The 27,777-nt window shown below is 46.4% G+C and overlaps 1 protein-coding gene across 3 annotated transcripts in view; it reads right to left on the bottom strand.

Annotated features, from left to right (window-relative positions):
• The window catches only part of A1CF (APOBEC1 complementation factor), a 29,457-nt gene extending 2,863 nt beyond the window's left edge, over nucleotides 1-26,594 (bottom strand). The window contains exons 1-11 of one of the 3 annotated variants that reach the window (XM_039703728.1): nucleotides 26,484-26,594; nucleotides 20,383-20,526; nucleotides 17,708-17,842; nucleotides 17,381-17,511; nucleotides 15,811-16,049; nucleotides 11,603-11,767; nucleotides 8,322-8,419; nucleotides 6,802-7,072; nucleotides 5,179-5,387; nucleotides 2,970-3,106; nucleotides 1,818-1,951 (exon numbers count right to left, since the gene is read on the bottom strand). In XM_039703728.1, coding sequence (XP_039559662.1) covers nucleotides 1,818-1,951; nucleotides 2,970-3,106; nucleotides 5,179-5,387; nucleotides 6,802-7,072; nucleotides 8,322-8,419; nucleotides 11,603-11,767; nucleotides 15,811-16,049; nucleotides 17,381-17,511; nucleotides 17,708-17,842; nucleotides 20,383-20,481 — 1,618 coding nt within the window. In that variant the 5' untranslated portion in view covers nucleotides 20,482-20,526; nucleotides 26,484-26,594. The remainder of the gene's footprint in view (nucleotides 1-1,817; nucleotides 1,952-2,969; nucleotides 3,107-5,178; nucleotides 5,388-6,801; nucleotides 7,073-8,321; nucleotides 8,420-11,602; nucleotides 11,768-15,810; nucleotides 16,050-17,380; nucleotides 17,512-17,707; nucleotides 17,843-20,382; nucleotides 20,527-26,483) is intronic. The other 2 variants (XM_039703730.1, XM_039703731.1) reach the window with 2 other exon arrangements.
• Nucleotides 26,595-27,777: the final 1,183 nt, after the last annotated feature.

The following is a 27,777-nucleotide window of genomic DNA, read 5'->3' as shown; positions in this document are numbered from 1 at the left end:
AATGAATCACTGGGAAAACAGCATAATTTGGGGCTTATTCCTCTGAAGGCAGGCCATAGCAGCTTGTCAAGCAGACCGCAGAGTTTTGTTATAAAAGAATCAGGAATTAAGACAAAGCCTAAACTTGGGAAGAGCAGCTGGGTTATCCACTGGATCTGCTGGACCAGGCTCTGCTGCCAAAATACATCTCCCAGGATCGTGTCTGACCACGTGGGCAATGGGATCAACTCCAGGTCAGCAAAAGCCAAGGTCCTTTTGGTGGGGGAATGGAAATATTGGGCAACAGGGAGCACACATTGCCTCACTGGAGGTGTAACTTTGGGGAAAAACATGAGGAATTCCTTACAATTTGAATGTTGTGGCTCTCCAGAGTATTTTCTTTGCACCAGCTAAACCAGGTACAACATCTCAAGCAGGAATTGAGAAATCTGGGACTTAAGGCACATGTGCCACCATCGGGAGAGAAATGAGCTGTGAGCTGGGCATGGCCTGAGCTGAGCTTTAGCAAGCCCTGCCTGAACAAGGACTGGTGTATGCTGCAAGCAGCAGCTTTAGTGCATGTCCATTTGCCAAGCTCCCAAGACAAATAAATAAGGGTGGATGAAAGAAAAGGAGAGATACTAATTAAGCAGTAAGTGGGGGCTGGATTCAATAAAGAGCCCATTTGGTTTCCACGCTACGGAAGCTGCACAAGCCCAGACAAATTGATTTTTCTGTGGCTTTTGCGGACTCCTGTGGCAGGAAGCCGGATAGATGTTTTATTTTTTTTTTTTAAATCCATCCTTGAAACATTCCAAACAACTCAGTAGTACTGACTAATGCATTCCTCATGTGCAGCTTGGCACCTGGTGCTGCCTCTCCATCAGAACTACTGTCATGCTGGCGAGCACAGCAAATGCAATTCCTGTGTTTTCCATGATTTTCCAAACTGTTTTGGCCAGTTGCAAGAGCTACGAATTCTGAAACTGGGAGAAAAACCTTCTGTGGGGGTGTGAGAGCTGGGATTGGATCCAAGTTTTCATGGCGGTGTCATTTCTTTGGCAGATGAAATCCCAAGTGTTGGTTCACAAGGGGCTGGGGGGTGCTGGGGGAGGACGGAGAACCCATGAATTCATCAGCCATGTGTCCTTGCAGGGAGGAGGATCTCCTCCATCCTGGTGACATCAGGGCCAGGGAGGGGCACTGGGGATGCCAGCTTTGCATCCTGTGTTGTTTCTGGGGCTCCCAGTTGAAGGAGGCTTTCACAAACTGGGAGGAGTGGAGGGGATGTGTGGAGCTGGGATGGGCCTCTGGATGTTGGGATTCTCTGCTCCTGGACACTGCTCTGATCCCCCTGGACATAATCCCAGCTTTGACACTGACCTGAGGGGCTCCAGGGTTGGAGCAGAGCCCCCCACCCCAGTGCCCCCAGATTGAGTTACTCTGGGGTGTGGACACAGAAATTTGGGCAATTCTGGGATAGAGATAAAATCCTTTACAGGCAATAAACTGGCACAGGGTGCCCAGAGCAGCTGTGGCTGCCCCTGGAAATGTCCAACGCCAGGCTGGACAGGGCTTGGAGCACCCTGGGAAAATGAAAGGTGTCCCAGCCCATCGCAGGGGGTGGAATTATGGGATCTTTAGCGTCCCTTCTAACCCAATCCAGCCCGGAATTCTCTGTTAAAGATGCCAGACACACAAGCAACATGAGTCACTGTGGGAGAGCACAACCAGGCCAGTCGTCAGTGACCAAAACCTGCTTCATTCTTCACACCCACAAGGAGCCACCTGGAGAAATGACATTCCAGGAGCCTTTTGCTGTCGAGACATGCACATACCTGGGAAAGCTGGCGCTGCAGGAGGCACCTCTGCCCCCTCCACGGGGATGCCCAGGGTCTGCAGGGTGTACTCTGCCGCGTAGGTCTTGGCCTCGTCGATGTAGGCGCTGAGCTTGGGCGGTGTGAAGGGGTGTCTGCGAGCACAGCACAAAGTTAGCTGGGTTTGCTTTCCTCTCCTGTCAGATGTTGTGATCCACTTAGAGCTGGCACCACCCCGCACAGAAAATGGAAGCGTGGCTTCCCTGGGCTGCTGCAGTGCCAGAGTTGCTGTCCTCCCAGCCGTCTGCTCCCTCGCTGGGGTTATCCCAGCCTGGCTCCCATGCTGGACACAACATCCTTGCAGAGGTGGTTGTGCTTTTTCCATCAAAAAACCACAACCCTACTGCACTTTTTTCTTTACAATTCCCAGCCTGGGTTTTTCTTTACAATACACAGCAAACAGTGGTTTTGGTCAGAAATGTTTACAATCATATTTGGAGCTGAAATATCAGCATGTGGCTTCAAATTCCTCTCATTTCCCCACAAGGGCTATCGTTTGCTTTCTTTTCCCACAAAAAAATCACCCTTTAGCCTGATTATATCTGGCTTTCTGCAATGTTTGCACCAGCAGAGAGAGCACCAAGCACAGTAGTTAATTACACTCTGTGTATGTTTTTCTCCCTGTATTTTTTTTAAAAGTACTTTATATATATGTGTATATATATATACACATTATATATATATCTGTATATAGATAGTATACACATATACATAATTAATATATAATTATATATTAATATAGATAATACAAATGAATATATGATTATATTAATATATAATACAAATATATAATATGTAATTATATATACATCTGTACATATATATGTATATATAATTATATAAACATTTAGAGATTTAATAAATATACATATAGCTATAAATAATTATAGATTTAATAAATAAACTAAATATTGAAAATATATAAAATTATAAATTAAATTAATATTTAATAAATATAGATGAAATAAATATTCTAAAATATATTTAGTAAATGTTTTTACAATAAAAGGAAACAGAGACCTGTGTGCTTGGGACTTTGAGGACAGCTCTTAGGTAAAATATAATTAAAAAAAATAAAGCCTAAGCCTCAGAAACCTTCCACTAATGACGTACATGGTGGGGTTCTGGCTGGCAAGGGCAGGGATGGTGATTTTGTAGAGGAAGAGCTGTCTTTGATCCTGGCCAATGGCAGAATGAAGCTGGTACACAGGCTGTCCCCAGTTGTTTTTCTGGCAGATTTCTTCTAAGATCTAGAAGGAAAAAAAATAGGGATTTGTGCTGGGGTTAATTGCTGTGCAGAAGCCTCCTTGCCCAGCTCCAGCCCCTGTGCTGAGGCTTCCCGCACAGGGTTTTCAGGGAGTTCTGGCAGCTTCCTCAAAGCTTAGCAAAAAATCCAATATAAATGGCAGACAGAATACTGCACCCACCTTGAAGCGTAAGATTCATCTAAATGCTTTACACTTTAATATCTGTTTAATTCCTGAAATTATTTCCTGTTCAGTTGGGCATCTGAGTCCTATTGCTGATTAGAATTATTTCAGTGTGGATTTTTTTGAATCCTCCTCAGAAGCTCTGTCTCATGGATGTCTGTTTCAGAGGACTAAAGAAACTCGGGTTGCATTTATCTTCTCTGCTCTGCTGCCTCCCTGGCTTAGTGGGTTACAGAGCACGAGAAGTCCAAATAGGCTTCTTTTTAAAAAGAAAAAAGGTTGTGTTTCCATCCAATTAATTCCACGGGCTTCAGCAGGCGATTGCAGCTTTTGAAATGCTGAAACACGTTGCCCTCAGCCTTGGCACAGCTGGTCTCCTGGTAATTGGGAATTGCTGTCCAGAAACACTCCAGCTTTGGCTTGGGATTCCAAGGGTTTTTAACCCACTGCCTGTGTGCTGCCCCAGCTGATATTGGTCACCTTCCAGGTTGCTCTGACCTGGCCTTGAGCATTTCTAGGGATGGGGCAGCCACAGCTTCTCTGAAAAACCTGTGAGGTTTTATGGCAAAAGAGCCTCACCCCCATGACAGCCAAGAACTTCCTCCCAATATCCCATCTATCCCTGCCCCCTGGCAGTGGGAAGCCATTCCCTGTGTCCTGGCACTCCAGGACGTTGTAAAGTCTCTCTCCATCTTTCTTGCAGCCCCTTCAGGCACTGGAAGGCCACAATTAGGTCACCCTGAAGTCTTGCTGAGGTCTACCTCATTTACAGCTTACATTTGAATGGATTTAAAACTAAAAAGAAAAATTTAAACCTCACTGCTGCTTTTAATTTCGCCACCACACGTCCAGCTGAAGTTTAGCATCTTGCAGTGTAAAATGCCTCATTACATAGTTCAGTTCTCAATTAAAACAGTTCATTTTTTTCACTGTGGCAACACTTGTTCCCTGCTGTTTCAACTCCTTTATATGTTGGTTTTATAAAAATGAATTTCACCCTAAGGCCCTAAGGCCCTGCAGAACCATGGCAGGGATTTCACACCTCTAGTGGAAAGTGCCCTCTACGCATGGCACAAGTTGGTACTAGGTGAGCCTAAAGATCCCTTCCATCCCAAACCATTCTGTCACTCTGTGATTTGCTGGCAAAACAGACTAAGGGGACTTTTGCAGGAGGGAAAAATCCCACTGTCCAGTTTTCTGGGAGAAAACAAGCATGTTTTCATAAACTTTGGCAAACTGGATGCTGTGGCAATTGAAGTGTTAAAAGGCAAAGACATGCTTTAAAATTCAGGGTGAAGTTGGTTTCTCGTGTTGCTCTGCACAATATAAGGGGAAAAGAGTTACTGAGCTGGACATTGGGAAACTCAGGGCATTTATTGTGGATTTCTCCTCAACCCTCTTCATCCATCTGCATCAACATGCACAACCAAATCAAAAGTCCCCCTGAGCTGGCAGAGTTTCTGTGCTAGGCTGGATTATGTCAAAAGTCCTTTTGCCATAAATAATTTGAAAATGTGCATTATTTTTCTACACATGTGCATTGTTCCCTGGTGAAGCCTTAGGTGATGAATTTTATGTATCAAACCCATTGTTGGTGGGAATTCCTCAGCCCACAGTGCTTTTACGGCACGACAGCCAGAACTGGATTAAGACATTTATGACAACTCTCCCCTGACACTCATGGTGATCTCAAATGTCTTCTCCAACCCCAACCATTCCATGATTCCATAAGGCAGGTGGATATTGCAAGATGCAATGGGTACCACTCATTTTTCAATCTCTTTTGAGACACAAGACTGGATTTATTTACCAGGCCGCGGTGCAGATCCAACGAGGGGCCCGTTTTCCCAACGCAACCCTTGGGACATGGACGCTCTTTTTGGGGCACGTACCTGAGGGGCGAGTTTGATCCCTTGGGGCTTTAGCGTGACGTGGTTCATGGGGGTGAGCTCCATCCCTGGCAGGAGGTCGTAGAGCTTTTCCTCTCCCCTCTTGTCTCCCTTGAGGTGGTATCCGCGGCCCAGCCCCGGGAACGCCAGGTAGCCGCGGCCTCCCAGGCCTCGGACGCCCGCAGCCCCTACAGGTACATTCATGTAAATTTCTAGGAATGTAAGAAGGCATTAAACCGAATCAAATCACGGGAAAAAGGACCCTGATTCTTGCTGAAATGGAAAAGTTAGCCCCGCTTGCTGGGAGGATTGGGAAGCAGGTGGGCAGGACATCCCAGGGCCTGGTGGTGGGATAACACAGGCTCGACACTGACACCCTTTCTTGGATAGGTGAGGGGTTTGGGGAAAAACTACTTCTCTCTGCCCATTTTTTATCATCTCTGGTCAGTTTTGATTTCATGACAGCTTTTTACCCAGCTTTGTAGCTGGAACCCATAGAGGGGACAGCTGGCATCTTTTGTTACCCACTAGTGTAATTTCACCTTGAAGAATTCACAGCTTACACAATTTCATCCCTATATGGACAAAAAAATCCTCTTTGGTTTTGCCCTATTATAGTTCCATTTTTTCTCAGGGAGCCCTGCTTGGGAGTCTGGGGAGACCATGAGGTAAGAGATGGATGGGGAGTTATCATCTGCTCCTTTTCTAATGTAACCTTTAGAGGAGGTGGTTCACCTGTGTGGGGAAAAACTTGAGGAACAAGGGGTGTTCCTCCTGCCCTGTCTCCTTCCTGCTGAAGGGACAAAAATTGGCCATCATGGTCCTTGCCAGGCCTACCAGGGTGCCACACAGAGTCCCAGCCTGCTGTGGGACTTGGCTTGGGGACACAAGGCATCATCTTTGGAAGGAAGGTAATATGACAGAATTATTTCTTTGCTAGCCCCAAACTTACATCTGCACTGACCAAACAATGTCTGTATTGACATTTAATTTGGGGGTGCATGAGTGGGAGGATTTGATTTGGCTCCAGCCAGGGTCACCCAAGAGTTTTCAGAAATACTCTCTTTTATTCATGATTGAATTAGTTGAATTAATTATTACTAAGTTAACAATCCCCCAAAAGGAAGCCTGCAGCTCCCAAAACACAGAACGGCTTGCTTGATTCCCTACCCCCCACCAGGGCAATGTGACTTCCTTGGAAAACTCCAAGGCTTTGGGTCAGAAAACACTAGGACTGACAAAATTTTCCCTGCAACTTTCAAAGCCAAGAGGAAACATAGCTGTGGGAGCCAGCTCTGAAGGAGGAAAGGAAAAGTGCTTTATTTGGTCTTCCCTGCTGGGGCAAAACCAGGAGGATCCATGGGTTATTTACACTGGACTGAGGGCAATCTAGAAGTTCCTTCCAGGAAAATGTTTGGGGTTTTTTTTTTTTTTCAGCTGGAAGATTGCCTTTGGGAAAGACAAGAGCCTAAACCTGCGTTTTCCACCACAAAATGGCATCCAGGAGCTGGGGCAAAGCCTATGTCACCAACACCTGCCTGGGCAGCAGCTGCCCGACCCCTGGAGGAGATGTTGGGCTCGAGGGGAATTGTTTTTCAGTTATCCAAAACTCCAGCGGGGAATTACCTCGGACGGAGGGGGGCCGGAGGATGCTCCTGTTGCCGAGCCCCTTGGCGGCGGGGAAGTGCAGGTTGGGGATGGCCGCGTAGGCCTGGGGCGCGTAGAAGACCGGGGCGCCCAGGTAGGCGGTGGCGGGGTCGTAGAGGTGGCCCAGGGTGTAGGTGTAGTCCCCCTGCAGCACCGGGGCCCTGCCGCCCGTGCCACGCGTGTACCTCACATAGCTGTCCTTGTCCACCGGCTTGGCCAAGGTCACCTCGATCGGGGAGCCATCCAGCACCTGGGAGAGCGTGGGGGAAACGATACCTTGAGGTACTAGCTTTCTTTTTCTCTTTTTGATTTTCGTGCTGCTCTGGTGTGTGGGTCTGGGTTTCATATAAGGGGATGGTCAGCTCTCTTCACAGAGTAGAGAGAGACAACAATGCCTTCTCTAGCTGGGGACCCAAGGACTGCCGGATCCAGATCTCAGGCCCAAGAGTGTAAACAACGTGGACCAAAGAGAGAAAATAGGAAGGATGGGACTTCATGGGCTGGGGCTATAATTGGACAATTAGCTCCAATATGCTAATGGACCAAAACTTATAAAAATGTGAGATCTTTTGCTATTTTTGCTTCCACCTTGGAGCCATCCATGGCTCTGGTATTGCCAGGGTGTGGCCTGTGAAGGCCCTTCAATTAATATCCTTTTATTCCTCTTAACTCTGTCTAGCCTTTGTTCCAGCTGTTTAGGCAGTAGGGGAAGAGGTTAAAAGTGCTTGATGGAAATCCAGCCTATGGAGGAGCTGACCCCACGTCCTAATGGGATGGGAAGATGGAGGAAACCTGAAAAAAACCCCTGGATCTCCTTCACGTGGGTGGAGGCTTAAGCTGAGAGTGCCCAGCCCTGGCTCCAGCTGGGAGAGGTTCCCTCAGCAAAGCCTTCAAAAGGCCTCACTTCCCTGCAAAGCAGCTCGTGAGGCAGCGAGATTCCACGTGCTCCATGGAGAACAGCAGGGGCACTAAAAATAGGAGCAGGGTTAACACCTCTTTGGGAACAGCTCCGGCTTTGCAGTGAATTACATGCAGTGCAAGAAGGGCTAAATTCAGCAGCCTCCCTGCAAATCCGCATCTGAACTCGGAGCAGATGTTTGGGCTGACCTTGTTTGTCCCAGTTTGCCATTCACACGCTGCCCTGCCAGTGTTTTTGTTGGCAGCCTGGAACAAGGATGTGAGTGTGAGCCAGGGGGGGATCCTAACCCCTCCTTTCCGAGTTTTTCTTTCAGCTTTTCCTGGTTGTTTTTTTTTTTTTTTTTTTTGGTCTGAGCAGTGAGCTAGAGCCGGGCAAACACTTAGCACAAATACAAGGAGCCAAAATGAATCATTTGTGTACAACAGAGCTGCTGAAAAACATATTCAGGAGTATAAAAGCAACCAGCAAAGAGCAAATTGGGATAACACCTCCAGGAGGGTTTTGGAGCTAATAAAGCAGGTGGCTTTGTATAATATACTGCACCATAAGCTCCAGGAATTAACATTTACAGCAGCTTTACCTTCCCATTCAAGGCTTTCATGGCCTCCACTGCGTGTTCTCTTTTATTAAAGTGCACAAAGGCGTAGTCTCTAATTTTCTTTACTCTCTCCACTGCACCTGTGGAAAACATTGGAATATTACTGGGAAGTGGGGATTCGTCAGAAAACAGAGATCTGAAAGAGTGGTTCTGTCAGGTTATGAGCCCCTGGAGAGCAAAGGCTGAGCAAGGGTAGAAGAACAAGAGCTTAGTTTCCCCTCACCTCTTTGGATGTATATTCCAGAGGAAAATCAATATATAATGGTTGTAGCATTTCAAGGCAAACTAGAAGTGCTTGGGATCAGACACCAGTAAGATTCCCATTAAACTGGAGTGGTTTTCTCCTGTCCAAACCATTCTGTTGGACACTACCTTTGGTCTTGTGTCTCCCTTCTGTGACAGACCACGCACCAGCTGTGGGAACATCCCCATGTGATCCCCATCTCCCTGCTTTTGTATGTGCATTGGAGGCAGCTTGGGGAAAGTTGGTGCTTTTGCCATAAAACAAGGAGGTTTTTCTCCTTGACAACCAGCTCAGGATGCTCAGGAAGAATGAACAGCCAATCCTGCCCAGGACAGAGCAGCCCTGGGCACTGGGATGGGCTGGGGCTGATGAGGCAGCAGGTCTCTCCCTAAGAAACATCCTCTCCCCAGGAAATTGCCTTTCCCGTGGCAGTGGAGCTTCCCTGGATGCCCCAATTCACCTGGACATGGCCCAAGTCAGGCTCTGCAGCTGAGGGTTGGCCCTCCTGGGATGGGGCTTGGGCTGGAAAATCTTTCTTTCAGCCTGAATCTTTCTTACATCCAATTTATCCAAAGTAATTCAAATGTAAATGACTTCCTGTCCTTCTTTTCTAAGTCCATCCCCAACAGCTTCCCCTTGTCAGCTGCTCTGCTGCCAGGAACTCATACTCTGCACTGAGGAGTCTCCAAAATAACTCCACCAGTCCTATCCCCCATGGCCACAGCCTTCATCCATTTCTTTAATTCCTCATCTCCTCTGCTCCTGTGGCTTGGGAAGCACATCAGCCAGCCTGTAAAACCCCCAGAAATATCCTTTGGAAACATGGCCAAGGGATGCTGAACAACTCTTCTGTTGGCTTCTTACCTCCTAAAGCTGAACAGGTGCACAGGGAAATGTCATATTGCCACAAAGAACACTTACTTAGAAAAATGCAGGAGGAAACAAATTTCTTTGGTGTTCAGGGGAGTCGTTAGGAGCTGCAGAGGGCTAAATGAGCCTGTCCCAGCCCACAGCCCAAGCAGGCTGCACGTCTTGGAATGACACAGGGATGGTAAAGTGGCACTTTGTGTCCTTCTGGGACAGGGGATGATTTTCCAAGCCTGAATTTATGGGAGTTATATGCTGATGCTTTGTTTAGGAGTGGAAGCTTTAATGAACTCGCTGTGTTTTGAATATCCCCCTTCTGCCTCCCGGAGAGCATTCCAGGACACCAATCCTGAGCCAAAAATTCTGCTCTCCCCTGCTTCTGCCTCTGCTGGGCCAAGCAACGTGATACCCACCCTTGGGTCAGCTCCATGGAGAGCCCATCCATGGGATATTAAGACAGGGATATTGTCCCTCCAGCACATGGGGACAGCACAATCCTCCTGCTGGGAACTCCACCAGGCAGGAGGAGTTTCCTTGGGATTCTGAGGCTTTTCAGAGAGACAGCTCTGCAGAAAGACATGAGGCTGTGAATTTGGCACAGATTTAAGCGGTGCTACTTGTGCTGTGTCCCAACTTGAGGAGCACAAGCAGCCTTGCTGGGCCTGCCTGTGGAGCCCTCAGGGATGTGGCAATTGCTGTGTCATGGGAAGCTCTGGATCATTTTCTATTGGATGATTTGTTGATGTTAAAACAGCTTCTTAATGCCCTGGATCCAAGGTAATTTCAGCTAAGTAGTGCTGAAATGCGGCTCAATGAGTGAGGCAGAGAACCACAGCAGGGCAATGAATCATTTCACATCCTTGCTGCCTTTTTTGATCTCACTATAACATAAACTGAATTTTCTCTCCCCAAAGCTGCAAGTTTTGCTGCTTTAATGCACCCATTCCTGATTTTAGCCACCAAAATCAAAGCTGTCCATTAAAAAAAAATAATTCCAACTTGAACGCTGAAATGATAAAAGGAAAATGAAAGATGATGCAGAACTTGTGTTGTTATAGTGGAAAACTTCTTAGGAGCAAAACAGATGACTGTTACCAAAGTGTCAAAAGGCCACAAATGTGTTTCTGGGGAGTGTGAGCTTGTTCAAAGCTTGGGAGCAGAACTGGGTAAATAAAAGAAGGAAACAGTTCAGAGAGTGGGATAACATAAATTTAACTCAGGAGCAAAATGGGTTCTGCAACAGCTCGATGGTGGCTAAAAGTGTGAGCCAGAAATGCAGGAAGGACACAAGGAAAACTCATGAAGACCTTTGCATTGCTGCCTAGTCCAGAAAAAGGCATGAAATGAGAAGTCAGAGGAAGAAAACTGAAGCTCTGCAGCGTATTTTAAAAAATTAATAGAAGGAAGCTAACAGGAGTGAGATGAAAGGAGATTTCACATTGCCAAGCATCAGTTCCTAATGCCTAATGGACTGTGTGGCTTGCAGAGCTGCAGAAACGGGTTATTTTTACTTTGTTGGTTTTGGGTGGAATTTCCTAAAGCTGGAGCAACTCAGAAGTAAAATCTCCTTTGAAAGCCAGCAGGATTTTTATTCTCAACTAATCTCCCTGCTTTTTTTGAAAAATCTCACCCTAAGTGCATGTAAGATATGCCACAAAGGAATATTAAATTAAATGGAAGGCACTAATTATTCACCAATTTACACGAGGACTGAGGGGATGTATGAAAATGAGTTCAGAATTTAGATAGATCAGATAAAAAGGAGTTGCATTAAATCACTCTATTTTTATCACCATCCCTTGCCACAGAAGAATGCTGAAGTCACCCAGCTGCTTCACCAACTCTTTTTAAGAAAGACTAAATGATTCCAAAGCATTTTGATGACACAGGGCAACCCCATGCAGCATTTTGGGTCTCTTCCAGTTGCCAATCACCCTCTTCATGGTGGCTGCAGCTGGGAATTAAGCAGCCCTTAATGGGATGGCATTTTGGGTGGGAGCCTTCAGCCCCACGACAATTTTTGTGGCATTTCACACGAACATTTCGCAGCAGAAAAACACAGCTATTTTTATCTCTTGTGGCATTTGAGGAAGGCAGAAACATTTCCGTTTGCAGCAGTTGTTTAGGAGGCACAGCACCAGCGGGTTCCTACCTGGTTTGATGCTGTTGAACTCCTTCTCTATGGTCTCCTCGGTGGTGGAGAGCATGAGGTTCCTCACGTAGAGGATCTTCACTGAAGACATGGTGTCCTCATCCACCTCCACCTCTGGCTCTGCCCAGTCCACGGCGATGGGGTGTCCCCACAGCTGGATCCTTCCTTTAAAGGAACGGGCATGGTCAGTGCTGGGGGGCTTTGCTTCCTCTCGCTCCTGCTCACGCTCTATTTCACAGCAGAACAGGCCAAATTCTACAGACAGGACCCAAAAAAAGCCTTCCTAGCTCTGCCTTTCCAAAGGCAGATGGTCACACTCGGAACGGCCTCCTGCAAGTACCTTTGGAGCCTCCAGAACTGAAAGAAGTGAAAATATGGAATAATTCACTTTAAGCCTGCATTTCCTGGAGCGCTCCCTAAAGGGAAATATTTTAATGGACTTATAAAAATCCCTTTTGGCTGGCAAACTTTCATTCCCTCGATACCAGAACAGGGATCCTGCCATCCCAGTGGAATGGAATGAAATAGCAAAAGCAAGGATGTCTCTGTGCGTGTTTGAATTCGTTTGGGGGAAGCTGCAGCAGAAGAAAGGAAGGACACAAAAAGTCCTGGTGCATAAAACAGGGTGTGGGTGTGTGTGGTCTTTGTGAGGGTCCCCAGGACGAGGAAGAGATGAATTTGACTCCATGTTCTGAGAAGGCTGCTTTATTACATTATGATACTATATTCTATTAAAGAATGCTATACTAAAACTATACTAAACTATAGAGAAAAGGATAAATCAGAAGGTTTAACAAGAATGAATAATAACTTGGGACTCCTCAGAGCCTTGACACAGCTGGCCAGTGATTGGCCATTAAGTTAAAACAATTCACATGGAACCAATGAAACATGCACCTGTTGGTAAACAATCTCCAACCACATTCCAAAGCAGCCAAACACAGGAGAAGAGAATCAGATAATTATTATTTACACTTTCCTCTGAGGCTTCTCAACTTCCCAGGAGAAGAAATCCTGGCAAAGGGATGTTTCAGAATATATCATGGTGACAGGTGTGGAGGACAAACCCAGGGGCTCTGTGTACACTGGACTGAGCTGATGAGGAGCAGGGAAGGAAAAAAGCAAATAATTCACTTTGCTGAATGCTGATGTTGCAGTTGGGTTGGTGTCTCCACTCCTTGAGGCTCAGCTCCAGATTCAAAGGATTCAAAAGCACCTGATGTGAGACTTTCACTGAACTCCAGGGTATTTTCAGAAGTCCGTATTTCTGTCTATCTGCATGCATGCGTATTACCAAGGTTGCCATTTTAGATTTGCCATTAAATTTTAGTAAATTCTGATTTATGGTTATGTTGAACTCACAGAAAATTCTATTGAATTGGTTTAGAGGTGCTAAATTGGTCACTTTATTAAGAACTGCTAGTGTTGATTAGATACTGCTATGAATAATAAACCATGGTTAGATATTGCTATGGATTATAAACCATTTAGACCTAAATTGTTGAGCCAGTCTGAGGCTGAGATTGGCAAAGGGGTTTATTCTGTTGGGAGTCAACCCTTGGAATCCATCACTTTTTCCCTCCTCACCTTTTTGCCTCCCTGGTCTCCACATAAATTATTCCTATTTGATACTAATCAGAGTAATCTGATTGCTTTGTCTGATATTTCTTTAATTGCTTCAATCTGATATTTCTTGCTACCAAACCCTGTCACAAATTTATATTAAACCTGCTTTTGCCCAGGCCTTGCTGGTGATTCTTTGAGTGACCTAAACCACACATCTGCAGCTGAGAGGACAAAGAAAATCCTGCAAAACACTCTAAAAAGGCTGCTTGGACAACCCATTTAAGAGGGGGTGGGAGCTCTGAAATGAGAGCTTGAGGATAGAATTTGGAGGCTTATTGGAAATGTAAATGATCAAACTAAATAGGAAGGTGCTGTTCCCTTGGAATCCCTCGGGAATGAGCTGGGATTTGTGGAGTGAGGCTGTTCTGTGCCCCTTTCTGAATTGCTGTTTTCAGTTCAAGGGTGGAAATAATGAACTGGTTGACTTGCAGCAAGGAGCTCAGCTTGGTGCCTCTTGCTGAAAATGAGTCTATCTCCACCCTCTTGTTTAGCCAGAGACAGGAAAAAAATTAAAATTTTTAATGAAAACCCTCAATTTTTGAGCACTTTCTCTACAAAGTTCCCTCAAAAAAGCAATGAGGTTCAGTTTGAAGGAAGCATCTGATAATGATATTCCATCTCACATCTGCTGGAGACACATTCAGCTCTGGCTTGAAACTTTTTTCCAGTTCCTGCCTTATGCTTGAGAATTCAGAAGACTCTGGCTCCTTCTCAGGCCTTTGGAATTCTTAACGATTAAACTAAATTGTTTACTGAGATGTCCCTGAACTGGAAACCCCTCATGCATTGCACATGTCTGCTCAGGACTCTAAGTTCCTTCCATCTGTCTCGCTGTCTTTGCTCAGGATTTCAAGTGCTCTGCCTGTTTCTGCCTTCCTTTTTCACATAAAAACCATGGGAAAGTCGTGCTGGAGAACAGAATGTGCTCTCACCATCAGGGAGATGCTTAAACTGAAGAAGAAAATGCAGAATAAAAGGCAAAATTGTCAGTGTGACACATCTCCCTGTAGAAAAGCAAATTCAGTGGACAAAATCATGCTCATTTTTTTACATAATAAGAAAAAAAATGAAGTGACGCAGGGTATTTAATGTATAAAACAGGTGAAAGAAGGTGGTTCTGAAGAAATCTCAAACCCCAAGGTTTGCTGGATGCTTCCAGCAGCCAGTGTGTTCAACAAAGCAGTGCAGGAGCATAAGAAAGCAAGAGAAAATTGGTGAAATCCCTGCAAAAGCACTCAATGTTAAGTGACTTCTTCACCTAATACCTGCTAAACCTCTCTCTCCTTCACAACAGTCTTTGGCTGTCTCCCAGTGCTGAATTTCATAGATGTACTCTTAAGCAATTCCTCATTCCAGTTTTTTTTGGGTTTTTTTTTTGCCAAAATATCAATTTCCAGTCCATGCTCCAGCCTGAATCTGCTCTTGGATGATTTCCTGAGTGATTCTCCCTTGTGAGAAATGGATTTGTAAAGAATTTTAAAAACTTGATAGAACATTTACACAGTTTTGTACATCTGTATGTAAACACTGAGATAAGGTATGTTGACTTAGGAAGGTCATGGAATAGAGATGATATTGTTGAGAGATTGAACTAGAAACAAGTTTTAATAAGTTTTAAAATATGTAAAAAGACTAGATATTTTATAGAATTAGAACTGTGAAAGACGTATTGCAGTAAGACTATTTGGGGTAAAAATTAGGTGATTGGTGTTTCAAGTATTAGTAGTATTGTGTAATAACAGCTAATAGTTTGAAAAATATTTATTAGGTATTGCAACTATAAAATAGGTTAGTTTCTGATGGAATGGTGTTAGGTTTTATGTTTCTTCTGTCTCACTTTTTATCAAGACTAATAATGGAATAAAATCTTTTTAAACCCCTCTCAGTTGCCCCATCTCTGTAAAAGCTGGAAAAACCAACACTCCCTGAGAGGCCAAAGATGAGTCTCTATTTTCTGTTTAACCCAAGACAAGCACAGAACCAAGCACGTCCCACAGCAGAGCTGCATGGATACACACAGCCAAACCCATCTGGCTGGATTTCCAATAAACCCAAGCTCCTGAAGGATGACCATGGATCATCAGCACGGTGCTGCAGCAGGAGCTGCAGAGAATCCCACACCCCATGGTGTGTTGGGACATCTCCTGCTCTGGGTGTCTCTAGCAGGAAACTTCTCTCTGAGGGCAGAAAACCTAGCCACATCCACTTCCTTGGATTCCTGGAGATGTTGTCACCACACCCCTGAGGTGAAGCCATGTGGATGCCATGGGACAAGAGAGAGAGAAACAGCAATTGCTCCTCACAACAGCTTTAAGGAGTTGTAAGGATGTGATAAATTGTTAACTATAAACAATCTGCAGGTGGTGTTTTCCTACTTTGTCTTTCTGCTCTTCTCAAGCACAGTGTGCGAGGAAGAGGTTTTTGTTAGTTAGCCAATCAAATAAAATATCGTGTCACTCTATAAAAACCACGCGGTTCTCTTGAATAAAACCTCCTTTGCTCTTTCTACAATACTGCCTCCCTCCTGTTCCTGTTACACTGGTGCAAAAGCGACAAAGCCAGCCCTGCCCATCCCTGCTGACCTGGGAGCAGCTTCCTCCTGGCCATGGCTGCTGCCCGGTGGCTCTCGTACTCCACAAAGGCAAAGCCCCTGTTTTTGGTTTTATCGGCTGCGCTGGGGTAGACGATGACGTCCACGACGCCGTCCGTGACCTTCTTCATCTCCGCCAGGATCTCCTCCCTCTTCTTGGTTTTGGGGATGCCCCCCACGAACAGGCGGCAGTTGTCCACGCTGGCACACACGCCCAGGAGCCTCCCGTTCCTGGAACGACGGAGCTGCTTTGTCAGGAGCCAGGAGCCAAGAGAGGGGAAGGTTAAAGCAAAGCCCTTCTTCTGTCCCAAAACACAAGGCCAAGCACAAGGCTTCGGTGTCAGCTGCTCTTTGAGATATTCCAGTGGCCTTGCTCGGTGCAAAAGCTGCCACTCTACTAAATCTGACATCAAAGTCACGCAGCACCGCTGAAATGAAGGATTTGAGGGAGAAACCAAAGCCAAATTTTGCTTTTCCTACTTGAGGTTCTCCTTCTTGCTGCCACCAGGCAACTGCACTCCCCTAACCCAGGTCCTTGTGTTGTCACCAGTAGCTTGTAGCTTCCCACTCACCTCATGACTGAGGTTTTGGGGGAAGAAAATCCCTTGTCATTGAGAGGCACCATTTGAGGACTCACTAATGCAAACTTTTGTGCAGACCCCAAAATAAAAACTTCCTTTGTTCACCTTTTTGGGGTCCAAGTATCTCTTAAAGGCCTGGAGAAGTGCAAAACTTCTTTAGAGGAGTCCTTGGAACCAAGGTAGGAAGTGGAGGAGGTGGAGGTGGTTGAAGCCTGATCCCCAAGACCTTCTAACCTCTGCTACAAAGGACATCTCCAAGACCTCCATGTGCCTTGATCTGATCAAAGCAGTTCACAACCCATCACTTTTCTATTAGAAAAGCCATACAATTGCTAGAATGGTTTATCCCAAAAAGTTTGTAAGCAAAGGCACCAACTCATCCCACTTTGAACTGGCAAAAAACATTTAGTATGGTTGAAATCCAACCAACACGTATTATTGGGCCCATCTGTTGTTGATTTCTGGGTGTTTTGTTCCCTCACACATGAGGGCTTTTTCTGTTCCTTTTCTTCATAGGAAATGTCACTATTTTGCCAATTGGTTTCCATCCTATTTCACCATTTTTTGCAATTGCTCCATCTACCAGAACATATCTGCACAATCTGTCACGAGGGAGACTGTGAATAGAATAAATCAACAACAAACAACCTGAGGGGAACATAATAAACAGCACTGGTTAGGGGAAAGTTAATTTGATCCAAAACAGAACATTTTTTTCCAATGTTCTGATAGATTTTGTTGTTGTTGTTGGTTTTATTTTCTTTTTTTTTTCGTTTTTAATTGTGAAGAAGAAATTTCCTGTGAAAGATGTTGGTTTTAATGAGCAGTGACTGCACAGGGAGACAGGAGGAGATTTCCCCTCAAAACACAGGGATCTAAATAATCTTGCTCTGGACTGCCAGGAAAAATATCACTCACATGCCAAAATAGACTGATACATACAATTTAAAGTTTCTTTGAAGGTGTTTTTTCCCTGCTTACCTGATTTCATAATTGTTGAGTGTCTTTATTGCATTCTTGGCCTCCTGTTTGTTGGAGAAGGTCACAAAGGCATAGCCCCTGTTGTTGCCATTGAAGTCCATCATCATCCTCATCTCATAGATTTTGCCAATCTGCCAAGTGAGAGAGATTTGTCAGCAAGGTGGAAGTATTTAGAGAAGACTGGAATTTTAAAGTTCCATGGGCAGGGGCGCCTTCCATGGACCAGACTGCTCCAAGTCCTGCCCAGCCTGGCCAGGAATCAGCTCAGTTCAGCCCTGAAATGCAGCTCTGACCACCAGTAACTGATCAGCTGCCACCAAGCCTCACCTTTTCACAGAGGGGGATAAGTTCATCCTCAAAGAGGTCTCGGGGCAGTTTCCCAATGAAGATCTCACAGCCTCTCTCTGGTGGAGGGCCATCCCAGCCCGGTGGTGGTCCCCCATATTTCCTCTGCCCATTTTCCTGCCGTGGAGAAGAAAAGAAAGGTTCAGCTATCGACATTTAAACATGGATCAAACCAGCCCTGTCTCTGGGAATGACCCTTGAGGCAGACACACTCCTTCCCTTCAGCTCTTCATGAATTCAGCAGTGTCCTGCTGCCAAGGCTGGGCTACTTCAGAAGTCCAAGTGCAGACAGTCAGGTAACTCCTTGGAAAATGGAAATCCTCCTGGCTCTGGAAGGGGAATCTCTGTGGGCTGGGCAATGGAGCACTTGCAAATTTATAACTTGTCTTGATTTTCATCCAGTCTGAGGATGACACCTGCCCACCCAGGAGGTCCTTCTGGCAGAGAGCAAATCTTGGCCCCAAATAATATTCAGAGAGGTGAAGGCCAGTCAGTATTTCCCTTTTTCTCTCTTTCTGCTAGATGAGTGTATCTCTGTTCTCCTCCCCTATTTTTATCCTTCCTTCCTTCCTTCCTTCCTTCCTTCCTTCCTTCCTTCCTTCCTCTGTCTTTCCCTACAGTGATTTCCAACTCCCAGAGGAGCTGGGGCTTCAGGAATTTTTCCATTTTTGGCTCCCTGACCATTTCTTTATTCTCTTCCCATTCTGGGATTATTCCAGGAAAGCGAATGCCTTGTACAGCTGATTTAAGAGGAACGTAAACAAACAGCGATCCTTACAAGAAAACAAGAATATATTACAAATCCTTTTCATTTTCTCAAGCCTAGAACAGGACCTGAATTATCCACTCTCATTCCTGTTTTTCCAATGTTTTCAGCAGTGATGGAGTCCTGGGGACATTTGATTTTATATCTGAGCTGGTGTGTGAGGGAGCACAGCAAGAAATAAACCCTTCTCTAAATTTGCAGTGGCTTCATTTGTGGCTGGAAGGCAGCACCTCAACAAACCCTGCTTGACAAGGTGCTGGAGGGAAAGTGGATATCAGCCACCTGCCAAAGATGAACGACCCAGGTGTGCACTGAGGAAGAAGATGTTTGGCTGCATCCACAGACAGGCTGGAAGAAAAATCCCTAAGGTACAGGGAAATTAGGAGAAGAGGGGAAGAGAAAAAGATAAAATAGCAAGGATGGAATGGAAAAGGAAAGGAGAGAGAAGAGCAAGAAGATGCTGAAGTGTGTGGGGGATTGGGAGCTGAAATCTGTGTTGTAAGAGTGAGCTTTGCCAGATTGACAGTAGGGAAAACCCTGCTTGAAAAGGTGCTGGAGGGAAAGTGGAAATCAGCCACCTGCCAAAGATGAACGACCCAGGTGTGCACTGAGGAAGAAGATGTTTGGCTGCATCCACAGACAGGCTGGAAGAAAAATCCCTAAGGTACAGGGAAATTAGGAGAAGAGGGGAAGAGAAAAAGATAAAATAGCAAGGATGGAATGGAAAAGGAAAGGAGAGAGAAGAGCAAGAAGATGCTGAAGTGTGTGGGGGATTGGGAGCTGAAATCTGTGCTGTAGGAGTGAGCTTTGCCAGATGTGACAGTAGGGAAAATTGAAAAACTGAACCCCAGGATAATTCCAAGGCCAAGGTGGACAGGGTTTGGATTAACCTGGGCCAGTGGAAGGTGTCCCTGTCCATGGCACGGGGCAGGAACGATGTGACAGTAGGGAAAATTGAAAAACTGAACCCCAGGATAATTCCAAGGCCAAGGTGGACAGGGTTTGGATTAACCTGGGCCAGTGGAAGGTGTCCCTGTCCATGGCATGGGGCAGGAATGAGATGGGCTTAAGGAACCTCCCAACCCCTGTGATTCTAAGAAAGCCACAGCAAATCTAAGACACACAGGAGTCCCTTATCTTATGGGTCAGGTACAGCAGAAAGGGCACCAAACCCAGCTGCTGGCCTGGCCCTGGAATGTGCTTTTCCCCAGGAATCTCAGGTTGTGCTTGGGGCTGTTGTGCCCTCTAGTGCCATGCAAAACAAGGTGAGGTTCACGGCCTCCACCTGCTTAAAATCCAGTGTTTCCAGCTCCTTCTTCCAGGATGCCAGGCTGGCCATGGCGTGGCCCAGTGCTCTCCAAGGCTGAGCTTGTTTGGGTCATGGAAGCTAAGGAAGGCTTTCTCAGGTGGGTTTGAAGGTCATGCCCAGACTCCACCTGCCCTAACCACGGGAGGTTTGGATCTTGGAGACCTTGGAACCTAAACTGGGAACAAACCTTGGAGCAGGTGAGGCACCTGTCTCCCATGTACTTGTGCAAGGATCTGCACAAAAGGCGACGTGCTGGACTTCCCACCTCATCCCTCTTCTGAAACTTTGCTCTCTGGGTTTTCTTCGGTTTTGAGACACCAATCCTGACCTTTCCCAACACTTAGCAGTGCTCAGGGTTGTCCTACCCCCACCTTTATTGTAATTTCCCATCAAGCAAGGAATTCCTTGAGGAGTAAGACCCTGCTTTGTGAAAAACAACACAGTGATGGTCAGCACTGATGTGAGCGAGAAACAGAGCAAAAAGGAAGGAGCAAGGAGTGATTCAGGAGCCTGGATTGGCTGCTCACGCCCCCAGTGAAGCTTCAGGATGAAGCACAAAAGGATGGGACCGTGAATTCCTACCTGGATCAAATTATATCCCGTTCGCTGAATTAATGCACGGAGGGCGGCTTCTTTCTGTGTGCCGGTCAATCCATCCCCGGATTTGTGATTTGATTCCATTGGGAGTGATTATCAGCAAAAAATCAGGTTAATTAGGGGTGCTCACTGCAATCAAATTTAAGATAAATTAAATCAATTAATACAGCTGGGAGGAGAAAGTCCACCCTCTTGAGAAAGTTTACAGGGTCGCTCTTCCTAAATCAGTTATTTCGGAGATAAAACCAAAACAGAACAGCAGAGACCATGGAAAAAGCAGAAATGTCCCCCTTGCTGAATGGAAATAAACAGCATTTAAACCCAGTCAGATCCTGGAGAGATGCAGAATGAATTTTTAGCCTTTTGGTGGTGCCTCAGGAGGAAAAAATATGTAAGTGCTTAATCCTGCACTGAGTATGCAACAACGAGTCCTTCAGGCCTTGTGTGGTGCTGACACTGGGAAGGCAACCTTGTACCAGCCACGTCCAGCACTCCATGAGAAACAGGACCTAGCCCCAGATTTGGTCTATTCTTATTTTTGAAAATAAAGACCACGGGAGAACTTCAGATCTTAGCTCAGCTCATGGCTGGAGCAACCTTGGGTTCAGACATTTTGATTCAGAGCTGAAGTTTTAGGTCATGGCTGATTCAAGATTTTTTGGTTTGGGTTGGGTTTGAGCTAAAAACATGATAAAACGGGAATCTGACTTGGGCTACACCCTGGGAAAGGGACATTAACAACATGGATTCACTACTGGTGATTCCCTGTTTTTCCTGAATACTGAGCTTTGAGCTTGTCCAAAATCCATTTATGTGCTCCAGGCATGAAAGCAAGGTCTGTAGGTGCAAGGCTGAGCTTGAAGCCTCAGGCTGACACTGAACAGCAGCCAGAACAAACCCAGTTCCCTCCTCAGGTTCTTGTAGCCAGAGCTGGAGGCCAGTGGCACCAAGGACTCCATGCAGGAAAATGCCAAATTCTGTCATCCAGCACGGTTGTTATTGCCTAAAATTGCATTTTGTTGTAGAAAGGTCGAGGCAAGGAAAGGTGGTGCCTGCCAGGCTTGCCTGGAGAGCAAACAGGGCCAAAAGGGGCTGGGAGGGGTTAAGGGGGATGAGGCACCCTGGTGGGGATGCTGGGCAGAAGGGAAATCCAGAGCAGCAGGAAGGTGGAAGGAAGGTGGATTGCTGTGCCTGCACCCTGAGCTACCACCAGATTTTGGGAGGAGACCCTAAACAAACCCCCTGCTACTGCCAGATTTTCAGGAGGAGACCCTAAATCCCCCTGCTACTGCCAGATTTTCTAGAGGAGACCCTAAACAATCCCCCTGCTACTGCCAGATCTTTGGGAGGAGACCCTAAACAATCCCCCTGCTCCTGCCAGATTTTCAGGAGGAGACCCTAAACAATTCCCCTACTACTGCCAGATCTTTGGGAGGAGACCCTAAACAATCCCCCTGCAAGCAGTCCCTTTGTGCACACAAGGTGAGCATTGCATGTAAAGAAATGCAGGTAAAGAAGTGCAATCTGTCTGGTTACAGCTGATTTTCTGAGTGTGTCAGGATTCTGCAAAAATGACAGAAAAAGCCTTTTCCCCCCAGCTTTTAGCACCAACCCCATTTTTATCAGCTGCTTTTGCGGTTCGTTGAGGGAGGAGCCAATGTTTGGGGCAGCCCTCTTTGTTTTTGGCCATTCCCTGCCCTGTGCTTCTATGCCTTTGTGCCCTGAAGTCTTCAACAGCTGCTTTCAATTGAAATGGATTATTCCCAGCATCAAAAATGGGGAACAAACCCAGTAATTTGTAGGATCTCAGTCTTGTGTCACTCGGGCTCTGTCACACTGCGATCCAGAGACTGTGACTGCAACATTTGCAAACAGAGGCACCTCTGTAATGCCAGATTTTGGATCTATTTAATGCAGAGGTTGGTCAGGCTCTTCTGATTTTATTTTTATTTTGCCCGTGCTCCCAGGTTCTCCAGTGTTTTAATTACTACCAACGTGCAGAGGCTGGGACACGGATTATCCAGCGCAACAGCTCTCTCGTGTCTCTAATTCCCAAATGAGTGTTTTCTGTAGCAGCTGGAGCCCCGTTATGGGTTTGTTTTGCCCTTCTGAGCGCAGCAACAAAACCCTGCTGATGTTTGTGGTGTCTGTGCCTGCTGCCCCCTCCGGAGCTGGCGTTCAGCAGGCATGGGGCAGGATTAGCACACTGCTGTGCAAAAACCACTTGGAGCCTTTCCCAGGCTGCTGCAGAAAGTGAGCGTTCAAAAAAACCCCAAAAAACCACAAACCCCAGCTAAAATCCAGACTGGTTTTGCACCCTCCCCTGCCTGGGCAGAGACACCCCATATCCACCCTATAGGGGAAAGCTCTGTCACACTGCAAATCTGGCCCCTTATATTCTGCTTTTGGAGCATCCTGGCTTCATCAGGGAATCGAGGGATCAAATTGCAGCCCTCGGTGGGTCTCTCTCAGCCCTGAGAGCTGGACTTGAGCGCTGCCAGGCTGGATTCCTGCAGGGCTGCTGCTTTGGATGCACTTGCACGTGGATCCTTTAAGGGCACGCATCCTCTCCTGCAGGGAGGAGGCATTTCCAGGAAGGTCTCTCTCCCTCCGGGGGTGATTTCACGCTGAGCAGTGAGCACAAGCCTCGGGGCTGGCGGATGGATGGGAACAGAGCATCTTCCTGGCTGATGCCTTTCCAGCGGCAGCAATATCCCTCTCTGCCTTCTGCCTTATTAGATAAGACAGCCGAGCTCTTCTGGGCTCTTCTCGTAAGGCATCCTGCAAAGATTTCAACTCTAGACCAGCATGTCTAGACACTGGTGCACTCCAGGATATGCTGAAGCAATCCACTTGGAATTAGGGAGCAAGAGCATTCAAGGTTGCAATGAAGTATTAACCACAGCCTGCTGCAAGCCCGGGCTCTGGGGGAGTTCCTAACAAAGATCTGGCTTTAATCTGTGCCTGGTGCTTCCACACATTCCTGCCTTTGGAGAAAGCCCCAAGGAAACAACCCTGCCCCCTGGAAGGAGCAGGATGCCCATCCTCAGGAATGGACTCACCTGGAGCTGTGGAGCTGGTCCTGCTGGGAGTGGGGTCCAGCTGGAGACCCTCACCCCAGGGTAGCACCAGCCCCTGCAAGCCCCCACCCCTGGTTCCAAAGGAACCTGCAAGCCCCCACCCCTATCCCCAAGGAACCTTCAAGCCCCACTCCCTCTTCCAAAGGAGGCCAAGACTGGACTGCACCCTCAGGGCTGTGGACAACCCCGGCATAGTTTGGTAGCCCCACTCTGAGCAGCCAGTTCGCACCTACTAATTACCAGCCCAACGTCATTCACAGGTAATTGATAAGCTGAAGAGCTTTCCCCCATCAGTGGGGTTTCTTCGGGATGGAAACAGCAAACCCCTCTTTTCTTTGGGGTATAAATCCCAACCCAACAAATCCCAAGCCCAGGAAAACAGGCTTTCCACCCTGCAGTTTTCCAAGCACTTATTGGAAAACTCCTTCCTCCCTTCCTGCCTCCCTTGAGTTACATATCTAAACTCTTTTTGGACAGGGCACTTTTCCACCTCTGCCACCCAAGGGTCCATCTCATGGAATCACAGAATCATTTAAGTTGGGAAAGCCCTCTCAGATCATCAAAAACCCAACCACTAACCCACCACCAAACCACGTCCCCAGGTGCCACATCCATGTGTCCATCAGTGCATCCAGATGATTTCCAGGATACAAATCACGGGGGGATGTTTTATTTCTGAAACTTGTGGAATTCCAGCCCTCTCCCCTTATTGCAGGCACCAGCCCCAGTCCTTGCAGCAGTGCCAGTGTGCTGGCATACTTTTTTTTTACTTTAAGGGAGGAGAATTCCTGTCACCCAGAGGAAACACGACTACTTTCTCTCCTTCTTTGTTCCCTGAGCCAGGAATCAATTAGCAAATCCACCCTCACAGGGGAAAACCCCCCTTCCGTGGCTGTTGATGTAAAATGTGAATGACTGCAGCAAACTCAGGCAGTGCTTTCAGCTCTGCTTTAAAAAAGAATCAACCCAGCCACACTTAATAGAAATAATAGTTCTGGAATTCAATCAATTTTGGGGATTTGCCCTTAAAATGGATTATCATTAACAAGGGCCACCATGCAAGAAAGAAAAGGAAATAAAAGGAGAGAGGGAAGTAGCATTTTGTTCAGAAGTTTAAAGTGAAATTAACACCTTTGGAAGTGCAAACTATCCATATTTCCTATATCATCCTCATTTGTGATGAAATTTTGAAAACAGCACCAACTTATTAATATATATTATATCACAGCATCAAGAAAAGGAAGGTTCTGCTTTTACCTTCTATCAGAGTATCACTGTGTCTGGTTTTCCTCTCTCCACTCTCATTTATTTTAGGTTTCTGCTGAAATTCTGAAGTGCCAAGGCAAGAAAATGTCCTTTTATACCTTGCAAGCCCACACCAACAAGAAGAAAACCTCTTATGATGCCAGCTCTCCATGACTGCTTCTACACGTGGCTCCCTCACACCTACTGCAGCACATCCTCTGCCTTTGGTCCATCCATCCAGGAGCAAGATGAATCCAGCAGCTTTTACCCCAAAAATTGTGGAAAATTTTGCTTCACTTTTGGGTTATTTGGAAAAGGAGGAGTCCCTTTCCTCAGCCAAGGGATGTGTTCCATGCAAGGATTTTTGCTAAGGGCAACTGGTTCCCATTTCCATGAAAGAGATAACAAAGCCATGTTTATCCTACAGGATCAATACGGACCTGACTGTGCTGAGCCACTTGGACACATCTAATTAAGGCCATTTTGTTTGGTATCCCCTCAGTGCAACTGCTCCTCCTGAAGAATAACAACCTTTGGAAAGACTGGACAGTGATATTCACCCTTTGCCCTAATAACCCAAATAGGTCAATAGAAGAACTGTTTTCCTCTAGGTTATCAATGTTTTGGGAAATTTTCCCCCTCCTTCCAGGCTCCAAGCAATAAATATTCCTTTCTATCCACCCATAAACACCAAGCATGCTTCATTTTGTCCCCCAAAACGGGCAGCCTTGTGAGCTGCCCCAGCTCCTCGCTGGGGTGACACACGGGGGGACGGAGTCCGATTGAGCAATGTGGCACGAGGCTGTCGTGCTCTGGCTTCCCAGGGTGGGGGGTTGTTTTCCAGCTCTGGTGGCTCCACACAGAGTGGGAACTCACAGACATTTGCAGGAAAACAGGGTAAATTTGGAGCAGCATGAAAGTGCTGCAGCACACAAGCCTGGAGGAGATATTTCATGCCTAATCCAGCAGATCTTTTGCTCGGGCATCAGCTTCTCCCTTTGGAATCCCTTTCCTCTTGGGCACAGCTTTTGCAGCTCTGCCACCAAATGCACACAAAATGCCCCCCAAAAGCCACTCAGTGATGCTGAGCCCAGCCTCCTTCCCTAGTGTTTATTTGCATCCCTACTTTGAAACCATCCTTCCTTCCCTGCCTGCTCCCACCCAAAACTCCTGTTCCACCGAGGGAAAGAGCTTGGGAGGAGCATTCTGTGCTGGGCAGAAACTAGCCCTGGATTAGGGAAAACTGAGGGGGTTTTGGGAGCAGGGATTGCCTCGGCTAGGGAGGCTGATCTCTGGCAAAGAGAAGGAGGGACACCAAGTCGGCTGGAAAGATCTCTAATGATTAAGCCCCGGAAAGTTGCGCTTTAACAAATCCCAAGCGAATTATGGCAGGGAAAATCCCTCCTCCCCGTCCGCCTTGTCTGGCCTCGCTTTCCAGGCGCGGAGGAGAAGAACAAAACCCCCTCTTTCCACAGCTTTGCCAGGTAAAATCCACACTGAGCCCCCCCAGGGGCCTTTCTGTGCCCACCCTGCTCATGCCAACCTCAACACCAGTGCTGTGGGGCTGTGTGGGGCTGGCCAGGGGTCCCAGCCCCCAGCCCAGCCCTGCTGGAGCGGGGCAGCTCCGGGGTGCGAGTCCGATGCTGGGCACTGCTGGGGAGGGAGGCTCCCGATGGAGCTGCTCCTTCCCAGCCCCACCAGCAGCCCCCGTCAGCACATCCACTCCCTCCCACACCCCCAAAGCTCGGAGCAGCTGCCTACCTGAGCGATTTAGGATTTGGCCCCCCGGGAAAGAGGTCTCCTGGCTTGTGGGGAGTTTGCGACGTGTCACTGCGGTTATTCCCTAATCATCATATCAAACTCCAAAGGTTCAGCAGCCCCAGGCTGCTTTACAGTCCCGTGGGTTAAACGTTAACCTGCCCTATCTGCCAGCTCCCCGCAGGCCTTTGACCAGATAGCTGCCTCAGACAGCACCCTCCGGGCCCAGCTTGCCCCAAATAAATGCAGGGCACCACAGGCAGATCCCAGTTTGAGGGCTGGGGTCATGCTGATGGGGTTTGCTCCGTGCTGAGACCTTCCCCACCTGATCCATCCCCAGCCTTGTGACGCTCTTAGGCTGTACGGGAGGTTTGGGTTTGCTGGAGGGTGATGGCGGGAGGGAGAAATCCCTTTTGGTGGAGAAATTCCTCTTGGCGGCCTAAGCAAAGCTGTGCGTTGGCAAGAATTGCTGCAAAAATGTTATCCAAGCAAAGAAAGCCAGGGCAGGTTTTGGGGAGGTCTTGCTGTGCCCAGAAAAATCCAGAATAAATCCAGAATCTGTGAATAAATCCAGAAGCCACGAATCCCTGCAAGGGATGGCTTCCAACCTCTGAGCATCCCAATACTATATTTGACTGGAGGCCATAGAAAAAGCTTCCAAAATTAATTAATATCATGAAGATTAAGATAAATCTTATGAAGTTAAGAGATTATGATAAATCTTCATGTTATTCTTAAAATTCATATTTAAGAGTATATATACTCATAAATAAGAGTATATAATATCACAAAGTAAAATCTTAGTTTGAAGTTTTAGAATATAACAATATATGTAAAACAAAATAAAAGTTTTAAAACAATAATTATTCTTCTTCACCTTCTTCATAAGTTTAAGTAATATCATATAATTAGCTAAAATGTCCAAATTACAAACTTCAAATAATTAAAAAAAAAATAGTTCAAGTATCATTTCTGAATTAAATAGTTCAACCTTAAAAATCCTTATAAAAATAGTAAACAATTTTATACCTCATTAATAAAGTACTAAAAAACTCACGCCTTATACAAGTATAATATAAATAAAAAATAATAAACACCTAAATCGAAACACAAAATGTCATCTTAAACACTTCAATCCCAACTTTAACAAAAACAAAAAAAAACCAAAACAACAACAACAAAAAAACCCAAAAAAAAACCCCCAAAAAGCAACATGTAGTGGTGCTTGTGTCACATCTGGTGATGCAAAGGCTGAATTGAATGTTTGGCTCTTTCCAAAAATCTTCTGGACCCTCAC

This window comes from Passer montanus, unplaced genomic scaffold (assembly GCF_014805655.1).
Source record: "Passer montanus isolate IOZ18808 unplaced genomic scaffold, ASM1480565v1 scaffold167, whole genome shotgun sequence".
NCBI classification, from domain to species: domain Eukaryota; kingdom Metazoa; phylum Chordata; class Aves; order Passeriformes; family Passeridae; genus Passer; species Passer montanus.
This window is presented reverse-complemented; position numbering and strand designations above follow the sequence as displayed.